Source organism: Phyllobates terribilis, unplaced genomic scaffold (genome assembly GCF_046119375.1).
Source record: "Phyllobates terribilis strain yellow unplaced genomic scaffold, ASM4611937v1 Scaffold_7__3_contigs__length_470593459, whole genome shotgun sequence".
Taxonomy (NCBI): Eukaryota; Metazoa; Chordata; class Amphibia; order Anura; family Dendrobatidae; genus Phyllobates; species Phyllobates terribilis.
Genome location: NW_027362767.1, coordinates 197,799,370 through 197,822,365, shown reverse-complemented (window position 1 = coordinate 197,822,365; position 22,996 = coordinate 197,799,370). Strand labels below are relative to the sequence as shown.

The 22,996-nt window shown below is 45.2% G+C and overlaps 1 protein-coding gene across 1 annotated transcript in view; it reads left to right on the top strand.

Annotated features, from left to right (window-relative positions):
- Window positions 1–19,981, top strand: part of GABRA3 (gamma-aminobutyric acid type A receptor subunit alpha3) — a 283,567-nt gene extending 263,586 nt beyond the window's left edge. Inside the window, exons 9-10 of the mRNA XM_073639648.1 lie at window positions 8,336–8,547; window positions 17,846–19,981. Coding sequence (XP_073495749.1) covers window positions 8,336–8,547; window positions 17,846–18,157 — 524 coding nt within the window. The 3' untranslated portion in view covers window positions 18,158–19,981. The remainder of the gene's footprint in view (window positions 1–8,335; window positions 8,548–17,845) is intronic.
- Window positions 19,982–22,996: the final 3,015 nt, after the last annotated feature.

Sequence of the window (22,996 nt, the reverse complement as noted above, 5' to 3'; positions counted from 1 at the left end):
GCTTATTTAGTGTCCATACACCAGTGAAGAAACAAAAGTAACAGCCTTTTTCTGGCACAAAAAGGAATAACAGAACAAAGCTCAAAATAACAAGTCCCTGCAGCACGGCCTCAGCCGTTTAAGGAAAGTGCTTTTTCTCTGCCTCCAGCAGACTCTGAGAAGCACATTCAAGGTCTGCTCACCTTGCCCAACAAACACAGACAGACAGAGACAGACACAGCTGTATTAAATCAGCCTTCCATGATCTGGACTGGAGGTAAGTGAGCAGCTGTTCCTCCCCAGCTCTTTCAGCTGCTCGTAAAACCCGTCCCTGTAATCCGGGCTCATTAAATTCCTCTCAGCACTATGTGTGCTGGAGCCTGCTTCTCCGGGTCCTACATCACCGAAGCTTGGCACTTCGGGGACACATACCTCCCGTCCACAACCTGTCCGGCAGCCACCTTACATACCCCCCCTCTGCCCAAAGCCAGGGGGCTTGGCACCTTCTGTCACCATACAATAAACCCTTGACAAGGCATCAGCATTCCCATGTTGTTTCCCAGGCCTATGCTCTGCCCGGACACTAAAATCTTGTAGAGCCAGGAATGTCCTAGTCACTCTGGCATTGTTCACCTTCTTTTCTCGCATCCTCAGTGGGGCATGGTCTGAAAATAACCTGAACCTTCTACCTAACAGGTAATACCTCAGAGTGTCTAACACCCACTTAACCCCTTTACAGCCCATGACGTACTAATACGCGTCTGTGCCCTGGGCTTTAAGAGCCTGACCCATATTAGTACGTCATGGTGATCGCGCGCGCACACAGGCTGTTCGGGCGCGATCGCCGCCAGGTGTCAGCTGATAGTACTGGGTGTCAGCTGTGACAATGTGCAGGGAGCGGTCCCGCACCGCTCCCGGCACATTAACCCCCGCAATGCTGCGATCGAAGTCAATCGCAGCATTGCGGTGGCAAGAGGAGGTGATCGCAATACTCACCTCCTCTTCCGGCCTCCAGCGCTGTCTGCCGGGGCTTCCTGGGTGTTGCCATGACTAACCGATGTCGTCATGACAACATCCGGGTCACCAGGCAGCAGGAACTTTGTTTGGTCATGCGCAGTGCACGACCAAACAATCTCACTGTGCAGCGCTGACTGCCTGCATGGCACAGGGATGGTGCTCCATCCCTATGCTATGCAGGCGATCAGAATAAAAAAAGTGAAAGTCCCACAGTGGGACAAAGTAAAAAAGTGTAAAAACTCTCAGAAAGTGAAAAAAAAAATTGTAAAAATATTTTAAAAAAAATAAAAAAATAATCCACCAAAAATAAAAATATAATGTGCCCATCGATAAATATTATTATGAAAAAAAAGCAAACAAACAATAAAAGTACACATATTTGGTATCGCCACGTCCGGAACGACCTGACCTATAAAACTATCCCACTAGTTAATCCCTTCAGTGAACACGGTAAAAAAAATAAATAAAAAAAGAAGCAAAAAACAATACTTTATCATCATACTGCCAAAAAAAAATGGAATAACACGCAATCAAAAAGACGAATATAAATAAAAATGGTACCGCTGAAAACATCATCTTGTCCTGCAAAAAACAAGCTGCCATACAGCTCCATCATCCAAAAAATCAAAAAGTTATAGCTCTCAGAATAAAGCGATGCAAAAAAATAATTTTTTCTATAAAATATCTTTTATTGTGTAAAAACGCCAAAACATAGAAAAACGATCTAAATGTGGTACCGCTGTAAACATACTGACCCAAAGAATAAAGCTGCCTTATCAATTTTACCACATGCAGAACAAAATAAAAAAAAAACAAAAAAAACAATTCCTGAATTGGTGGTTTTTGTTTATTCTGCCTCCCAAAAATCGGAATAGAAAGCGATCAAAAAATGTCACATGCCTGAAAATGGCGCCAATAAAAACGTCAACTCATCCCGCAAAAAACAAGCTGTCACATGACTCTGTCTGCCAAAATATGGAAAAGTTATAGCTCTCAAATTAGATTTTACAAAAAATGCGTCTTTTAGTGTGTGACAGCTGTTAATCATAAAAACCCCATATGATTCTGGTATCGCTGTAATCGCACCGACCCGAAGGATAAAGTCGTATAATCACTTATACCGCATGAGGAATGGCGTAAAAAATAAACTCTCGGGTTAGGGTTGTGCTAGGGTTATGGTTGTGATGGGGTTGGGATTTTTTTCAAAAGTAAGAAAAAAAGATGACGATATGGCGACTAGTGTTGAGCGCAAGTGCTCGCTACTTGAGTTTGCATCGGGTCCTCTGGTATGCATTGAGTATCGTGGGTATTTGAGTGACATGCTCGAGTCTCCGCCCCATATGCTTCGCGGCCAAAAAAACTTTGCGGGGATTGCCTGCCATGCTCGAGCGATCCCCGCATGTTTTTTTGGGGTGTCTAATAACCGTGAAACATGCAGGGCAGGGACTCGAGCATGTGACTCGAGCACACGCAGTACATAGTGCATACCTGAGTACCCGATGCAAACTCAAGTAGCGAGCACTTGCGCTCAAGACTAATGACAACTTATTCCATATGATGACCTAATGTTATCAAATTCTGTGTCATACCTCTGGGTTCAAAATGTTCACTATACTCCTTGATAAAATCCTTGAGGGGTCTAGTTTCCAAAATGGGGTCACTTGTGGGGGGTTTCCACTGTTTAGGCACACAGGGGCTCTCCAAACGAGACATGGTGTCCGCTAACAAATTGAATGGAAAATCGGCTCAAATTGTTAGCGGACTCCATGTTGCGTTTGGAGAGCCCATGTGTGCCTAAACATTGGAGCGCCCCCACAAGTGACCCCATTTTGGAAACTAGACCCCCCAAGGCACCTATATAGATGCATAGTGAGCACTTGGAACCCCCAGGTGCTTCACAAATTAATCCTTAAAAATAAAAAAGTGTTTTTTTTCCACTTTTTAATTTTTACGAATCAATTTGTGAATTTGTGAAAAAAATTTTGGTTCTAAAATTGTGCTGATGTAAAGTAAACATGTGGGAAATGTTATTTATTAACTATTTTGTGTGACATATCTCTCTGATTTAGGGGCATAAAAATTCAAATTTTGAAAATTGCAAAATTTTCTAAATTTTCACCAAATTTCCCTTTTTTTCACAAATAAACTCAAGTGATATCGAAGAAATTTTACAACAATCATGAAGTAAAATATGTCACGAAATAACAATCTCAGAATCAGGGGGATCCGTTGAAGCGTTCCAGAGTAATTACCTCATAAAGTGACAGTGCTCAGAATTGTAAAAATTGGCCTGGTCATTAACGTGCAAACCACCTTGGGTTGTAAAGGGGTTAATGACCAAACATTCTTTTTCTACAATGGAGTAGTTCTTCTCACAAGTGGAGAGCTTCCGACTGAGGTATATTACAGGATGTTCTTCTCCGTTAATCTCCTGGGACAAAACTGCTCCCAGCTCGACATCCGATGCATCCGTCTGGACCACAAACTCCTTGGAGAAGTTGGGCACCACCAAGACTGGCTGTTTACAGAGGACCAGTTTCAATTCCTGGAAGGCCACTTCTGCTTCCGGGGACCACTTGGCCATAGCCGACTTTGTCCCTTTCAGAAGATCCGTCAGTGGGGCTGCTATCAGGGCAAAGTTAGGGACAAATCTTCGATAGTAACCCACAATGCCTAGAAACGCCCTGACCAGCTTCTTCGAGAGGGGCTGTGGCCAGTTCAAGATCGACTCGACCTTATTTATTTTTGGTTTTATTTCCCCTCTACCAACCATGTACCCTAGGTACTTGGCTTCCTCCATCCCCATGGCACATTTCTTCGGGTTGATGGTAAAGCCCGCCTTCCTTAGGGCATCAAGTATGGCTTGAACTTTGTCCAGGTGACTTTCCCAGTCCTGGCTGAATATGACGATGTCATCTAGGTAGGCCGCTGCATACTTTTTGTGGGGTGCTAAGATCCGGTCCATGACTCTCTGGAAGGTGGCCGGAGCTCCCTGCAACCCAAACGGCATCCTGACATATTGATAACATCCGTCAGGTGTCGAGAAGGCTGTCTTCTCCTTGGCCTCTTTGGACAGGGGAATTTGCCAATATCCTTTGGTGAGGTCCAGTGTGGTGATGTACCGAGTGGGTCCTAGCCTTTCAATAAGCTCATCTACCCTAGGCATTGGGTAGGCGTCGAGCTTCGAGACCTCGTTCAGCTTCCTATAGTCGTTGCAAAACCGCCATTCCCCATCTGGTTTCGGCTGGACCATCCACTTTTGGACTCTTCAGTGACTCCCAGGTTAAGCATCCACCTCACTTCTTTTGAAATCACCTCTCTGTGGGCCTCTGGGATCCGGTATGGTTTTAGATTGACGCGAACATGAGGCTCTGTGAGAACCTCATGCTCTATGACCTGAGTGAGTCCTGTCAACTCCGAAAACAGGTCTTTATTTCGCTGTAGCAACTCTTTGTACTGTTCCTTTTGGGCACGTGACAGTGACTCTACCACCTTGACCTCTTTCACATCGGCCTCAGCCTCAGCCACTAAACAGGGAGCTTCTATGGGCTCTCTATCTTGCCATGGCTTAATCAAGTTAACATGGTAAATTTGGTAGGGATTCTTCTTCCCCGGTTGGTGGATTTTATAGTTGACTTCCCCCACTTTCTCTAACACCTCATAGAGGCCCTGCCGCTTGGCCATGAACTTGCTCTCCACTGTGGGCACTAGCAAAAGCATTCGATCTCATGGGTTGAACAATCTCACCCTGGCCGACCTATTATACACCCTAGACTGTGCCTCTTGTGCCTTGAGGAGGTGCTCCCTCACAATGGGCATCACGTGGGCAATCCTCTCTTGCATCTGGGCAACATGCTCCACCACGCTCCTATAAGGAATGGGCTCAGCTTCCCAGGACTCTTTTGCCACATCCAGGAGTCCTCGAGGGTGTCGTCCATAGAATAGTTCAAACGGGGAGAAACCTGTGGAAGCTTTGGGAACTTCCCTGATGGCGAACAACAGATAGGGAAGTAGACAGTCCCAGTCTCGTCCATCCTTTTCCACTGCTTTCCTCAACATTGCTTTCAAGGTTTTGTTAAACTTCTCGACCAGTCCATCCGTCTGGGGATGGTACACAGAGGTTCTCAGTTGTGCAATCTGCAATGTCTTGCACAATTCTCTCATGACCTTCGACATAAATGGAGTTCCTTGGTCTGTTAGGATCTCCTTAGGCAACCCCATTCTTGAAAACATGTTGCCTAACTCCCGGGCTATACACCTGGCGGAGGAGTTTCGTAGTGGTACGGCCTCCGGATACCATGTAGCATAATCTAATACCACCTAGATATACTGATGCCCTCGGGGGGACTTGACCAGAGGCCCCACTAAATCCATTGCTATGCGTTCGAATGGGACCTCGATGACGCATAGGGGCACTAGGGAACTGCGGAAGTGGGCCACTGGGGAGGTTATCTGGCATGTGGGGCAGGAATGACAATAACGCTTTATTTCTCTATAGCAACCTGGCCACTAGAATCTCTGGAGGATCCGTTCCTGAGTCTTGTCTGCACTCAGGTGGCCACCCAACACATGAGAATGAGCCATGTCTAACACCCTGCATCTATAGGGCCCTGGCACCAGCAACAGTTTTTTTACCTCACCCCTTGGCTTGGCTACTCTGTACAGCAAATCCCCATTCACAGCAAAATGAGGAAACCGAGTGTCAGCCCCCGGTTCCTGAGGCACCCCATTTAACACAGTAACATTTTCAAAGGCCCCTTTCGGAGTTAAATCCCTCAGTTGGGCAGCTCCAAAGTTTCCCTCGGACACCTCCAGCTCAGGGATATTGGCCTCAGGGGATGTTGCCTCATCCTCATCGTCCACATGGGAAACTCATCTACCATGTTCTGCGGGTAAGTTTCCTTAGGGGCGATCTGGCTGTCGGTTGAGCAACCAGGTGTCCCCGCTTTCCCCCACATTTCCCAGAATAATGCAAAGTCACGTCCAATTATTATGGGATGCAATAGGTCCTTAACGACCGCCACTTCATGAGATGTGGTGCCACAGTCCGTGTTTACATCCACCTGGGCCACAGGATAGTTCTTAGCGTCCCCATGGATACACCGGACACCCACCACCTTCCCAGGAACCAGTCGATGAGGGAGTGTGGCCCTTATCAGGGTCACCAAACTTCCTGAGTCCAATAGTCCAGAGACTTGTGCCCCGTTTGCTGACACTGAGCATGCCTGAAAGCCCTTGCCATGTTGAGAAACCGCGCTGCAGCGGGGTAGGCAAAATAAGAGCAACGCCGGCCCATGTTGCAGTCCATTGGCTCAGAGCTTACGGGACACCGGGCAGCAATATGGCCAGGGGTATGACATTTCCAACACACTATATTATGGGGTGGGACCTTGGGCAGCAACTCAGACCCCTCCTGAACTCTAGGACGCCCCCCAGGTGTGGCGCTAGCTCCCTTCTTTTGGGTGTCTGCAGCCTTTTGGGAACCCCAGTATTGAGAGGCTACGACCCCTTGTTTTCCCAACGGACTCTCAACCGCCTGGTATCTTTCCACCAACCCTACAAAGTCATCGGCATTATGGGGATCTCCCTGGGCAACCCAAGATTTCACCGACTTCGGGAGAAAGTGTATTAACCTGTCTATAACGACCTTCTCCACCATCTGTGCTGGGGAGGAAGATTCAGGTTGCAACCACTTTTGGACCAGGTGTAGGAGGTCGAACATCTGGGACCGGGGAGGTTTGTCACTGCAATAGGCCCAGTGGTGCACCTGTTGCGCCCTGACTGTCAGAGTCACTCCTAAGCGTGTCAAAATCTCAGTTTTCAACTTAGCGTATTCTTTTGCGTCCTGCAAGGCCAAGTCATAATAGGCCTTCTGCGGCTCGCCTGTCAAATATGGCGCCAGCACCTCCGCCCACTGCTCCGGAGGCAATTTCTCCCGCTCTGCCACCCTCTCAAAGACAGCCAGGAACGCCTCAACGTCATCTTTTGTAATACTCTTACAGTCTTCCTGACGTATGAGTCATCACCTGGATCTGAGGATGTGGCGGTCGTCCTGCCACGGATCTGCTCTGCCAAGATTTCCATTTGTCTTTGCTGCTGTTGGATCTGCTGCATCAGAAGTTTACTGCTGCTGGTGTTGCGCTTGCTGCTGCGCTTATTACGCCTGCTGTGCCTGCAACAGATGTTTAAGCAGGTCCTCCAGTTTGTCCGGCAAAACTTGCTGGCTTATCGCCGACTTCACCCAGGACATATACGTCTTTTTGTAGCAGTCACACTGCCGCTTGGGATCTGTGCCCGTGCTTCTAGCACCAAATGTAGGGATTTTACTCACTGAGCCACGTTAGAGGTAGGCACAGGTTCACACAGTGATGCAGTCCACAGGTTCAAACAAACTGGTGGTTTATTTAATGTCCATACACCAGTGAGGAAACAAAAGTAACAGCCTTTTCCTGGCACAAAAAGGAATAACAGAACAAAGCTCAAAATAACAAGTCCATGCAGCACGGCCTCAGCCGTTTAAAGAAAGTCTGCCTCCAGCAGACTCTGAGAAGCACATGCAAGGTCTGCTCACCTTGCCCAACACACACAGACAGACAGAGACAGGCGCAGCTGTCTTAAATCAGCCTTCCAAGATCTGGACTGGAGGTAAGTGAGCAGCTGCTCCTCCCAACTCTTTCAGCTGCTCGTAAAACCAGGCTCTGTAATCCGGGCCCATTAAATTCCTCTTAGCACTATGTGTGATGGAGCCTGCTTCTCCGGGTCCTACATCACCGAAGCTTGGCACTTAGGGGACACATACCTCCCGTCCACGACCTGTCCGGCAGCCACCTTACACACTAAAATAATAAAAAACTGGACAGGATTGGTATCAATGTAATTGTACAGCTAAGCAGAATCATGTTGCCAGGTCATTTTTATCACTCAGTGTACTCCGTAAAGACAAATCCCAAAAAACAATGTCAGAAATGCATTTTGTTTTTTTTCCACAATTTCCAGTTCACTATGTTGAAAATAAATGTTGTCATTCAAAAGTGCAACTTGTTCGGCAAAAAAACAAACCTCATATGTCTATGTGGATAGAAAAACAAAAAGTTCTGGCTCTGGGAAGAAGGGGAGGAAAAAATAAAACACAAACCAGAAATTGGCCGCGTCGGAAAGGGGTTTAAAATTTTGATGACTCCATTAAATCTTTTCTTTATCAGTGAATATGGATGGGGCTAACATTCATGATAATTTGGACCTTTTCAGTCTGATGTGGATGTTATCGAGCTGTATGTCTGAGGTCTGATTTACCGTCATTTTCATCAGTTTGTCTGATTGCTTATTTTTTGTTTTTTAGGGGTCACCACTGTTTTGACAATGACGACATTAAGTATTAGTGCGCGGAACTCTCTGCCCAAAGTGGCTTATGCCACCGCTATGGACTGGTTTATGGCAGTGTGCTACGCTTTTGTGTTCTCAGCACTTATTGAGTTTGCTACAGTCAATTACTTCACTAAAAGAGGATGGGCATGGGATGGCAAAAGGGCTCAGGAAGGTCAGACATTCAAGGTGAGTTACCATAAATGGGTGTAATATGTAATGTAGAATAAGGACAGAAAATTAGGCAGTTATATGCAGGCTTAAAGGGACTGTCCGGCCTTAGGCTACCAGGCTGCAGTTATTTTATGTGACTGTAGATTTTTAAATCCTCGCAGCCTGCAGTGTGCACGCTGTGAGGATTGTCCGGTGCCGGCGTGTGACCCAAGTATGTGATTTGCATACATGTGGTCACATGCCGACTAAACGTGCGCTGCCTCACTCAATATGAGTGCATTGAGTGGTGCCGGACACGTCTAGTTGGAATGTGACTGGGAGTATTTGCAGTGACGTTATTGTCCACTCCTGGCACCAGAAAATCCTCACAGCGTGCAGTGCACAATATGAGGATTCACCAGTCTGCAGTCACAGAGTGATTGCAGAGCTTGTAGACTAAGGTTGGGAGTTGGTCACATTAAAATTTATTTCTAAATGTATTTTATTTATTTACTGTATATATCACCATTAATTCCACAGCACTTTACAGACATTGAAATCACTGTCCCCATTGGGGCTCGCAATCTAAATTCCCTATCAGTAGATGTGGGAGGAAACCAGTGAATCCGGAGGAAATACACACAAACACGGAGAGAACATACAAAACACGCGGAGTGCTGTATACCGCCTCTTGTGCAATTATTTATGTGGGGCACTATGATGCACTGTTGCATTGCTTACATGGGCGCTCTTACGGTGGTTTTATACTGTGACTATGTATTGTAAGTAGTGTTGAGCCACCCCCGTAGTGTTCGGGTTCGGTTCGGTTCGTCAAACACCGGGATGTTCGAGGAACTGTTCGTCGAACTGTTCGTCGAACACCTTAGAACACCGTCGAACACCGTTAAAACCAATGGCAGGCAAACAAAAACACATAGAAACACATAGAAAACACCTTCAAAGGTGTCTAAAAGCTGACAAACTGCTCAGAAGACGCTCTCTTTAAAAAAGCCGGCTGGCAATTCAGCAGCGGCATACACCGGTACCCGACAATTTAGACAAGAAGGAATAGAGCCTCACACATAGATTAGATAGATAGAAACATGTCAGTCACACATATAAGAAGCACAGTGACAGTGTTGCTTACTGTACTTGTCATTTAGTGTAAAGGATTTATTTAAAAAAATAATAGTGTTTTCATGCACCGTCTCTTTAAAAAAGCCGGCCGGCAATTCAGCAGCGGTACCCGACAATTTATAACAGACAGAATAGAGCTTCACACATAGATTAGATAGATAGAAACATGTCAGTCACATATATATGAAGTACAGTGACAGTGTTGCTTACTGTACTTGTCATTTAGTGTAAAGGATTTCTTTAAAAATATACAGTTATATGAAAAAGTTTGGGCACCCCTATTAATCTTAAGCTTAATGTTTTATAAAAATTGGTGTTTTTGCAACAGCTATTTCAGTTTGATATATGTAATAACTGTTGGACACAGTAATGTTTCTGCCTTGAAATGAGGTTTATTGTACTAACAGAAAATGTGCAATCTGCATTCAAACAAAATTTGACAGGTGCATAAGTATGGGCACCTCACCAGAAAAGTGACATTAATATTTAGTAGATCCTCCTTTTGCAAAAATAACAGCCTCTAGTCGCTTCCTGTAGCTTATAATGAGTTCCTGGATCCTGAATGAAGGTATTTTTGACCATTCCTCTTTACAAAACAATTCCAGTTCAGTTAAGTTTGATGGTCGCTGAGCATGGACTGCTCCCTTCAAATGATCCACAGATGTTCAATGATATTCAGGTCTGGGGACTGGGATGGCCATTCCAGAACATTGTAATTGTTCCTCTGCATGAATGCCTGAGTAGATTTGGAGCGGTGTTTTGGATCATTGTCTTGCTGAAAGATCCATCCCCTGTGTAACTTCAACTTTGTCACTGATTCTTGGACATTATTGTCAAGAATCTGCTGATACTGAGTGGAATCCATGCGTCCCTCAACTTTAACAAGATTCCCGGTGCCGGCATTGGCCACACAGCCCTAAAGCATGATGGAACCTCCACCAAATTTTACTGTGGGTAGCAACTGTTTTTCTTGGAATGCTGTGTTTTTTTGCCGCCATGCATAACGCCTTTTTGTATGATCAAACAACTCAATCTTGGTTTCATCAGTCCACAGGACCTTCTTCCAAAAAGAAATTGGCTTCTCCTAATGTGGTTTTGCATACCTCAGCCGACTCTGTTTGTGGCGTGCTTGCAGAAAAGGCTTCTTTCGCATCACTCTCCCATACAGCTTCTCCTTGTGCAAAGTGCGTTGTATAGTTGACCGATGCACAGTGACACCATCTGCAGCAAGTTGATGCTGCAGCTCTCTGGAGGTGGTCTGAGGATTGTCCTTGACTGATCTCACCATTCTTCTTCTCTGCCTTTCTGATGTTTTTCTTGGCCTGCCACTTCTGGCCTTAACAAGAACTGTCCCTGTGTTCTTCCATTTCCTTACTATGTTCCTCACAGTGGAAACTGACAGGTTAAATCTCTGAGACAGCTTTTTGCATCCTTCCCCTGAACAACTATGTTGAATAATCTTTGTTTTCAGATCATTTGACAGTTGTTTTGAGGAGCCCATGATGCCACTCTTCAGAGGAGATTCAAACAGGAGAACAACTTGCAAGTGGCCACTTTAAGTAGCTTTTCTCATGATTGCATACACCTGGCTATGAAGTTCAAAGCTCAATGAGGTTACAAAACCAAAAAAAGGGCTTTAGTAAGTCAGTAAAAAGTAGGTAGGAGTATTTAAAACAAGAAAATGATAAGGGTGCCCATACTTATGCACCTGTCAAATTTTGTTTGAATGCAGATTGCACATTTTCTGTTAGTACAATAAACCTCATTTCAAGGCAGAAACATTACTGTGTCCAACAGTTATTACATATATCAAACTGAAATAGCTGTTGCAAAAACACCAATTTTTATAAAACATTAAGCTTAAGATTAATAGGGGTGCCCAAACTTTTTCATATAACTGTAATAGTGTTTTCATGCACTGTCTCTTTAAAAAAGCCGGCCGGCAATTCAGCATCTGTACCCGACAATTTAGAATAGAAGGAATAGAGAATCACACATAGATTATATAGATAGAAACATGTCAGTCACATATATATGAAGTACAGTGACAGTGTTGATTACTGTACTTGTCATTTAGTGTTAAAATAAAGGATTTATTAAAAAAAAGAATTGGCGTGGGGGTCCCCGTAATTTTAGTCTCTAGCGGAGGTTAAGCAGACGGCTGGGGCAGATGTTTGAAGCCTGGGAAGGGGGTAATACCCACGGAGCTTCCCAGGCTACTAATATCAGCCCCCAGCTGAATACCTAGCCTTTACTAGCTATTAAAATGGGGGACCCCCAAAAAAATGACGTGGGGTCCCCCCTAATTTAATAGCTAGCAAAGGCTAGGCAGACAGCTGGGGGCTGATATTAATAGCCCAGGAAGGGTGCCATGAATATTGGCCCCCTCCCAGGCTAGAAACACCAGCCGTCAGCCGCCCCAGAAATGGCGCATCCATAGGATGCACCAACTCTGGCACTTAGCCTCGCTCTTCCCACTGCCCTGTAGCGGTGGCAGTGGGGTAATAGGGCTGGGGTTGATGTCAGCTTATAATGCCAGCTGACATCAAGCCCAGGTTAGTAATGGAGAGGCGTCTATAAGACACCCCCATTACTAACCCCATAGTCAAAGTTAAAAAAAAAAACACAAACACCCAGAATAAAGTCCTTTAATTGAAATAAACACACAATTCTTTATTGTTCTAAATTAAACCATACTTACCATCACGCCCATTCCAGCTGAAGCCAACGATCTCCTGCAGTAAAAGAAAAATAATAAAGCAACCTCATCCTTACCTTTCCATGGTTCCCAGACAGCTTCAGCTCTGCTACATCGAGATGACAGGCTGGACCGCAGCAGAACGCTGCCATCCAGCCTGTCATCCCGCAGACACTGAGAAGCGCAGGCATGCTTGCGCTCCTCAGTGTCTCTCTGTGACGGCATCCAGATGAGCCGAGGTCATGTCCAATTAACTCAGCTCACCTCATGCACGTCACTGACAGCGTGGGAAAATTCTCCTGCACTCAGCGCTTCAGCGTGAGAATTTTCCCACGCTGTCAGTGACGTGCATGAGGTGAGCTCATGTCCAATGAACTCAGCTCACCTCATGTACGTCACTGACAGTGTGGGAGAATTCTCACGCTGAAGCGCTGAGTGCAGGAGAATTTTCCCACGCTGTCAGTGACGTGCATGAGGCTGATATTTAAATTTGGCGCACAAATCGGTGATTGGTCGCGGGCAGCGTCCGCGACCAATCAGCACAGTAGTGTTTAACTTTGGCGGCAAGATCAGTGATTGGTCGCGGTCAAGACGGCGACCAATCACCGATTTGTGCCGCACATTTAAATAGCGGCCGCGACCAATTGGATGTCAGCGCCGCTCCCCGGTCCTCCCTTCACACCCTAGCCGCATGGATGTCAGCGGCGCTGCCTGTGCGGCTACTTCCGCTGCGAGAACCCGGGACATGAGCGGGCGCTCGCAGCAGAAGTATCCCGACCCGCAGCGCCGCTCCCCGGTCCTCCCTTCACACCCTAGCCGCTGATGTCCCCACAGTATCCGCATGGTGTTACAAAGGTCCGGACATTTGTGTTAAAAATCGCTGATTGGTCGCTGGCGCTGCCCGCGACCAATCACCGATTTGGGCGCCAAATTTAAATATCAGCCGCGACCAATCACCGATTTGGGCGCCAAATTTAAATATCCTCCGCGACCAATCACCCATCTTGGCTCCACATATAAACACCGCTGTACTGATTGGTCGCGGACGCTATTTAAATGTGGCGCCAAAATCGGTGATTGGTCGCGCCCAGCGTCGGCGACCAATCAGCACAGCGGTGTTTAAATGTGGAGCCAAGATTGGTGATTGGTTGCGGCCGATATTTAAATTTGGCGCCCAAATCGGTGATTGGTCGCGGGCAGCGCCCGCGACTAATCAGCGATTTTTAACACAAATGTCCGGATCTTTGTAACACCATGCGGATACTGTGGGGACATCAGCGGCTAGGGTGTCAAGGGAGGACCGGGGAGCGGCGCTGCGGGTCGGGATACTTCTGCTGCGAGCAGTCGCCCATCTCCCGGCTCCTCGCAACGGAAGTATCCGACCAGGCAGCGGCGCTCCCCGGTCCTCACCAATACGATTAGCTGATTGGTCGCGCTCTCCGCACGCGACCAATCAGTGATCTTGGCGCTAAAGTTAAACACTGCTCTGCTGATTGGTCGCGGACGCTGCCCGTGACCAATCACCGATTTGGGCGCCACATTTAAATAGCGGCCGCGACCAATCAGCGAGCTTGGCGCCAAATTTAAACAACGCTCTGCTGATTGGTCGCGGACGCCAGACGCATCCAATCAGCGAGATTGGCGCCAAATTTAAACCCCGCTCTCCTAATTGGTCGCGGATGCCGGCCGCGACTAATCAGCATTATTGGCGCCAAATTTAAACACCGCTCTGCTGATTGATCGCGGTCGCCGTCCGCGACCAATCAGCAGTATTGGCGCCAAATTTAAACCCCGCTCTGCTGATTGGTCACAGTTGCCTTCCGCGACCAATCAGCGATTTTGACGCCAAATTTAAACACCGCTCTGCTGATTGGTCGCAATCGCCGGCCGCGACCAATCAGCATTATTGGCGCCAAATTTAAACCCCGCTCTGCTGATTGGTCGTGACCGCCGGCCGCGACTAATCAACATTGTTGCCGCCAAATTTAAACACCGCTCTGCTGAATGGTCGAGGTCGTGACCAATCACCATTATTGGCGCCAAATTTAAACACCGCTTTGCTGATTGGTCGCGACCACAACCTATCAGCATTATTGGCGCAAAATTAAAACCCCGCTCTGCTGATTAGTCGCGACCGCCGGCCGTGACTAATCAACATTGTTGCCGCCAAATTTAAACACCGCTCTGCTGAATGGTCGAGGTCGTGACCAATCACCATTATTGGCGCCAAATTTAAACACCGCTTTGCTGATTGGTCGCGACCACAACCTATCAGCATTATTGGCGCAAAATTTAAACCCCGCTCTGCTGATTAGTCGCGACCGCCGGCCGTGACCAATCAGTGATATAGTCGCCAAATTTCAACACCGCTTTGCTAATTGGTCGCGGTTGCTGACCGCGACCAGTCAGCGATTTTGGCGCCAAATTTAAACACCGCTCTGCTGATTGCGCCGGGTCTGCCGCATACATATTCTAGAATACCCGATGCGTTAGAATCGGGCCACCATCTAGTTTCATGAAATAATTTAAAAAAAAATTGACGTGGGGCTTCGCACTATATTTGTGTCCAGCCAGGTACAGCAGGCAGGAACGGGCTGCCCCCAACCACCAGCTGCCTATTTGTACCTGGCCAGACACAACAATATAGGGAAGCCCTTTTTTTCTTAATTATTTCATGAATTTCATGAAATAATTAAAAAAAAAAATAAGTGGGGCTTCGCCCTATTTTTGTGTCCAGCCAGGTACAACTAGGCAGCTGGGGGCTGGAATCTGCAGCGCAGGGAGGCCCAAGCTTTCTGGGCCCCACCCGCTGCAAATTGAAGTCCGCAGCCACCCCGGAAAATGGCGCGTTCATAGAAGCGTCATCTTCTGGCGCTGTACCCAACTCATCCAGGGCCCTGGTGCGGTGGCTCACTGGGTAATAAAGGGGTTAGGGCCAGCTTGGCATTATCAGCTGGCCCTAAGCCCGAAATTCATGGGGTCACGCCAATATTAGACATGACCACTATGAATTTCTAGTAAAGTATTTAAAAAAACACAACACCCAGAATAAAGTCCTTTAATTGAAATAAACACACAATTCTTTATTGTTCTAAATTAAACCATACTTACCGTCACGCCCATTCCAGCTGAAGCCAACGATCTCCTGCAATAAAAGTAAAATAATAAAGCAACCTCATCCTTACCTTTCCATGGTTCCCAGACAGCTTCAGCTCTGCTACATCGAGATGACAGGCTGGACCGCAGCAGAACGCTGCCATCCAGCCTGTCATCCCGCAGACACTGAGAAGCGCAGGCATGCTTGCGCTCCTCAGTGTCAGGCTGTGACGGCATCCAGATGAGCCGAGGTCATGTCCAATGAACTTAGCTCACCTCATGTACGTCACTGACAGCGTGGAAGAATTCTCCTGCACTCAGCGCTTCAGCGTGAGAATTCTCCCACGCTGTCAGTGACGTACATGAGGTCAGCTGAGTTCAATGGACATGAATGAGCTCACCTCATGCACGTCACTGACAGCGTGGGAAAATTCTCCTGCACTCAGCGCTTCAGCGTGAGAATTTTCCCACGCTGTCAGTGACGTGCATGAGGTGAGCTCATTTATGTCCAATGAACTCGGCTCACCTCATGCACGTCACTGACAGCGTGGGAAAATTCTCACGCTGAAGCACTGAGTGCAGGAGAATTCTCCCACGCTGTCAGTGACGTGCATGAGGTGAGCCGAGTTCATTGTCGGCTCATCTTTATGCCGTCACAGCGAGACACTGAGGAGCGCAAGCATGCCTGCGCTTCTCAGTGTCTGCGGGATGACAGGCTGGATGGCAGCGTTCTGCTGCGGTCCAGCCTGTCATCTCAATGTAGCAGAGCTGAAGCTGTCCTGGGAACCATGGAAAGGTAAGGATGAGGTTGCTTTATTATTTTACTTTTATTGCAGGAGATCGTTGGCTTCAGCTGGAATGGGCGTGGTGGTAAGTATGGTTTAATTTAGAACAATAAAGAATTGTGTCTTTATTTCAATTAAAGGACTTTATTCTGGGTGTTTGTGTTTTCTTTTAACTTTGACTATGGGGTTAGTAATGGGGGTGTCTTATAGACGCCTCTCCATTACTAACCTGGGCTTGATGTCAGCTGGCATTATAAGCTGACATCAACCCCAGCCCTATTACCCCACTGCCACTGCTACAGGGCAGTGGGAAGAGCGAGGCTAAGTGCCAGAATTGGCGCATCCTATGGATGCGCCATTTCTGGGGCGGCTGACGGCTGGTGTTTCTAGCCTGGGAGGGGGCCAATATTCATGGCACCCTTCCTGGGCTATTAACATCAGCCCCCAGCTGTCTGCCTAGCCTTTGCTAGCTATTAAAATAGGGGGGACCCCACGTCATTTTTTGGGGGGGGTCCCCCATTTTAATAGCTAGTAAAGGCTAGGTATTCCGCTGGGGGCTGATATTAGTAGCCTGGGAAGCTCTGTGGGTATTACCCCCTTCCCAGGCTTCAAACATCTGCCCCAGCCGTCTGCTTAACCTCCGCTAGAGCCTAAAATTACGGGGAACCCCACGCCAATTTTTTTTTAAATAAATCCTTTATTTTAACACTAAATGACAAGTACAGTAATCAACACTATCACTGTACTTCTTATATATGTGACTGACATGTTTCTATCTATCTAATCTATGTGTGATGCTCTATTCCTTCTATTCTAAATTGTCGGGTACAGATGCTGAATTGCCGGCCGGCTTTTTTAAAGAGACAGTGCATGAAAACACTATTATTTTTTTTAATAAATCCTTTACACTAAATGACAAGTACAGTAAGCAACACTGTCACTGTACTTCATATATATGTGACTGACCTGTTTCTATCTATCTAATCTATGTGTGAAGCTCTATTCTTTCGGTTCTAAATTGTCGGGTACCGGTGTATGCCGCTGCTGAATTGCCGGCTTTTCATGTTTCACTGTGAGCACTGTTCCCATCGATTTGGGCAATCACTGTAATGCCACAACCACCATGGCTGTGGCATTACAGTGAGTGGCAGACAATCCCTGCATGATTGGTGCTCTAAATAGCGCCAGACATGCAGGACACGCTTTTGGTGCACGAACAGTTATCGAACATAACCTCGAACAGCCGAATTTTTTGCAAATCGTTCGGGTTCGTCGAACAACTCGAACACCGCCCAAAACAGCTCGAATTTGAGATTGGCGAACAGTTCTAGTCGAACACCGCTCATCTCTAATTGTAAGTTCTAGCAGAGATCAGGACACTGCTGTAGTCATCACTAAGCTGAAACTAAGCTAAACTATGAATGTTCATGTTAGAATAATTAATAAAATTAAATAAAAGTAAAATTCCCCCCTGATCTCCAGCAGGGTGCACTTTTATATCTCCATCTGGATTATTCTTTTTTGCCCCCACAGTCACAATCTTGTACAAACCCCATACAGCGGCCATGGTTCTCATTACATTTGGTTGTTATGATTTATGATTGTGTTATTTTCCCAGATAAAGGAACCTATAATCCTGGCGAAAAAATCCAACACGACTTACAACATTGTGGGAACAACTTACACACTCAACATTAAGGAACCAGCCCTGGCGGCCATAGCGAAGAACGCATCTCTGCCTCCGCCGCCTCTCTCTCCTCCTCACCCCGATCTAAAACCTCTGGATGGGAAAAAAACCTATAACAGTGTCAGTCGCATTGATAAGATTTCTCGCATTGTCTTCCCTGTACTCTTTGCCATCTTTAATCTGGTGTACTGGGCAACATATGTCAACCGGGAATCGGCAATTAAGGGAATGATTCCAAAATAGTGACCACTTGTTTCGGACATGGTAACTGTCTTTTCTACATGGTGTTCTCTGCTGGTGACTGGCTGATGTGTAGGGTTGAGATGTTTAATTTCTCTCCATTTTGCTCACTGTGATATCTACCCCAGAGGGGTAATTTACTTGTTTTTACTGCAGCCCTAAATGTTTGACCTTATAGTTGACGTAACTTTATTCAGCCCGTGGTTTGGATACAAGTCTGTAGAGGCCACGATATCCGCTCCCAACACGGCACTGGTGGACTATTGCCTTCACCCTCTGATATTTGTAATGTTCCATTCTTTCTTGGCTAAAAGTACAACCTGATTATTTTTGGTAGTTCCCGATTTCTACTACAATCTATTCTGCAGTATTTTCTTTGGCTAAACTGTGATCTTATTATTTATACTTGAATTAATTTTTCTTAAGATATAGTTACATCTGCACATGTACAGGTACATTGTCTTCTGCCTGTTTTCCATCTCCATGTTTCTGTTCATTGTGTAGTCCTTTATTGGGCTGGGGCCACACGGCGACTTTGGCTGCATCACCTGTGTGCAACCAAAGATTGCCAGTTGTCGCTGCTATCGCTGCTACATCTCAGCGCAATACAAGTGAATGTGGCAATCCAACCACATTGGATTTTTTGCGCCTTGCTTTACTCAGTTGCAGAACCCTCAGGGCTGCAATGAGACCCCAAGCATTTGTATTGCTCTGTATTGGTGTAGCAGCGACACCTGGTGAACTCTTTTCACGAGCAACAGGTGACGCTGCCAAAGTCGCTGCGTAGCCGTAGCCCTAAAGAAGCACTACTCCTCCCATCAGTTTTTATCCTCTTAATATATTGCAGTCATCATATTATATAGTGCTGTGTACTTACAATTGCTCATTTTGCCTTTGTATCCAGATAATTCTTCACTCGAACCATAAAAATTCATAACTGATGGATCACTCTGGACTCCAGTCGATTCTGATGGCTGGGGTTTTACTGTATATGCACTTTTGGTTGATTAAATGGCTTTTTGAGAGTTTTTTTTAACTAGTTTGGTGAAAGTACTAGTAAGTAACAAAAAACTACATGAAGAAAGCAAGAGATTATATATTTGATAAAGGACTTACCTTGATAAGACAATAGAGTGTGACGTATTGTGTGGCTGTGGTTTGCCATTTCAAAGTTCTATCATAAAAGTGATGTTTAATTTAAAAAAAAAGCGTATTTCAGGTGTTTTGAAGTGTATAATATGTGTAAGTAATTACCTGCTGGTAAAAAAAAATATGCATCATTTTGCTATGTGCTGCAATTTTGTACTTTTTGTATGATGTCTTTACTCAACTCATGCTCTTCTGATCTCACCATAGAAAATAAAGCAGTTAGTACAGGCTCGTTCCCACCACAAGTAGTGTCCCTCCCTCTCACGACTCCATTGTTCACTCCTTAAGTGTCTTGTTGAAGGTAAGATTTATGAAAAGTGAGTGAGAAATAAAATAGGAAACAATCCCAGCCTTCATTCTGTAACCTGTACTACAAAGTCAACAACAGATTATTTGCATTTGTAATTAGAAGTTTCAACTTTAAGGCTCTGTTCACACTTCGTTTCTGCAGTGGGTTCAGCTTGAATTTCCCTAAACGTGGGATTCAGACAACCCCATCGACAAAGCCAATCATGGGAATGGAGTGGATTTTTTTTGCTGAAAGCGTCCTTTTGTTTGGACGAAGTAGAAAGCTGGAATAACAATAAGTACAATAGGGTCTTATCCGAGTAACAAAAGGGGGAAGACCGAAAGCAATGGTACTCACCTGGTGTGGTTGTGTGACCACTAGGGTCTTATTCAAGTAACAAAAGGGGGAAGACCGAAAGCAATGGTACTCACCTGGTGTGGTTGTGTGACCACTAGGGTCTTATTCAAGTAACAAAAGGGAGAAGACTGAAAGTAATGGTACTCACCTGATGTGGTTGTGTGACCACTAGGGTCTTATCCGAGTAACAAAAGGGAGGAGACTGAAAGCAATGGTACTCACCTGATGTGGTTGTGTGACCACTAGGGTCTTATCCGAGTAACAAAAGGGAGGAGACTGAAAGCAATGGTACTCACCTGATGTGGTTCTGTGACCACTAGGGTCTTATCCGAGTAACAAAAGGGAGGAGACTGAAAGCAATGGTACTCACCTGATGTGGTTCTGTGACCACTAGGGTCTTATCCAAGTAACAAAAGGGGGGAGACCAAATGCAATGGTATTCACCCGGTGTGGCTGTGTGACCACGACCACTATAAAAGCTCAAGGCTGCTGCAGATCCATAGCTAAGATAACGTCAGAAATGGAATAAAGGGTTAATTCTGTGCTGCTGGTATTAATGATAGAAGAAGAGGACGATATCCAAGAATGCAGTTTATTAGTCAACGCGTTTCGAAGTTCTAAACTTTTTCATTGGTACACTTTGGTTTGTCCTGATGAAGACGTTTGGAACTTTGAAATGTGTTGACTAATAAACCACATTCCTGAATACCATCCTCTTCTTCCATCATTAATACTGCCAGCACAGAATTATCCCTTTATTCCATTTCTGATGTTACCTTTGTTAAGATGGGCACAGAAATATAGCAGACCACTTTTCTGTTCCCACCTGAACAAACTTTTAGAAAAAAATGCACAAATGGAGTTTTTCGGAACATCGTGTCTTGGCAGTCTATGACCCCATTTGGGGTTTGTATGAATCGCTGTTTTTTGATGATGAAACCCAGACACACTGCAGAAACTCATTGTGAACAAGGACCTAAGAGTGATTGACCATGAAAAAACTATAGAATTTTTGGTTGTTATTTTCTGCATGCAGGTTACAAAATTAAAGCTGTGATCTGAAAAACTAACAAAGCAGAGTCCAGATCCATAGAAAGTGTATGGAATCTCTATGTACACCTGACGCTGGGCTCTCCAAGGAGAAAGGAGCAGAGGTGATCAGAAGGGGCACGCTCCTTCGCTGAGCACATCTGCCACTTGGTTTTAGCAATGATCAGCTCTTTCAGCCCCCAAATCTCATGGGTCAAGGAGTGCCGCAGTTTTTGGAAGAATGCAGCCTTGTTTTTCTAATCTGATACTCTTTGTGACCATATTACTGTAAATCCTGATACTGCCATGCTCCCTGCATTTGGTTTGAGTCTTCTATACTTATTCCAAAAAGCACTTTAGAGATTAATATATACTGTATTTCATTTTTTCCATCATAGTAAATCAAAGTCTTTCTTTTAGAATTCATTACCTGTTTGCCTACATTAAACGCATGCAAAACCTACACTGTGTGAATAAGGCCGAAACAGTCAGAAACGACTTGAGCAGATAATACACTGTTAACAATGGAGGAATTACTCTTACCCTGCTTAAATAGGCTCCTTCACAAAGACCACCTCTGACCATATTACCCACAAGGGCAATAGAGACATCAGAATGGGATCCCCCATGGGAGACCTGTTTATGAGGCAGAATAGCTAACCAAAAAAGCAGCTCCCACTGTGGTCGATGTGTACATGCATTGCATGGGTGACCATTGATTGGAATGGCCAGTATGTAGGGTAATGCATTTTCCCCTGACAATCAGCTAGCTTCTTTTTAAAAATGGCATTTCTTAAAGAGACAAAGAGAAAAATATAAACCTTATAAATAACCAAATAAAAAAAACATTAGATTTAAATGGTTAAAGTTTTTTGTTTTTTAAAGGTCAAATAAATGTAAAAAATAAAGAAACAACTTACTAGAATATTAAAAGAATTAGATTTTAGCCAAAAACTCATAACATAACATAGTTTACACTCCCAAAAGGAACAATAAATTCAATCACGTCAAATAAAATTGCTGTGATAGAACAGGACAATTTACAATATGCAGGGTGGGTGGGCATTTTCACTTATTAGGGACAGAAGATTCTGCAAGAATCCCAAGTTCCAACCTCAGGGAGGTCCCAGGGCTGACCCCATGGATTCCTGGGCTTAACGTGCCCTTGCTGCCATGTCACAATGCAACAAATGGCTCTGTGCTTATGAAGTAAAGCAAGCGTTTTAAAAAACAACTGGGCAATTAACCTGGTAACATCTTTGGGGAAAGATAATCTTTCACAAAGAGAGGCAACTAAATCTGTCAAGTTTATCATAGGATCCACAAGGGATCCTTTATTTTAGTTGTGCAAAATTCTGTATTTCAGTAGCAAGAAGGATGAGTTGCCTAAACATAGATACGCAAAACTACAGCAGAGGTTAAATAAGATTACTAACAGCAAAATGGAACCTATGTACTACTCAGGTGCTGACTAAATTATAGTTCTGCATTATTATAGCATCAGAAGGGTTTTGGGTTGACATTTAACAGTTTTGGGACTTTTCGCAGTACGCACGATTATGGCCATTTTCTTTATTGACCTTAGCACAGGACACATTTTCTTTGTAACAGGTTTAGTTTGTGTTATGAAAAGTGTTAAAGACTAACTGCAATTTTAGAAAACTTTTGACGTGTCATAAAGGAATGTCGGAAATTTTGATCGGTTGGGTATTTTGTGCTAAGACCCCCAACGATCGCTAAAACAGAAGGTCAAAAACATTCAGCCAAGCACTGCTCTCTTCCAAGAGTTAAAGGGAACGCCATTAATGCAGGTTAATAGTGCTATAAAGCTATATTCACATATTGCTTTTTTGCTGCTTTATTTTCTGCAGCCAAAACCTGATCTCTTGGCAGTGAAGCAGCAGACAAAATGCAGGTTTTGCTGACTTTGTTGCTGCTTTTCTTGATGTGTTTTTTGCTGGGTCTTTTTTTTTTGCAATTTTTTTCAGGATCCAAAGTTCAGCTTAGCAAGGTGTTAG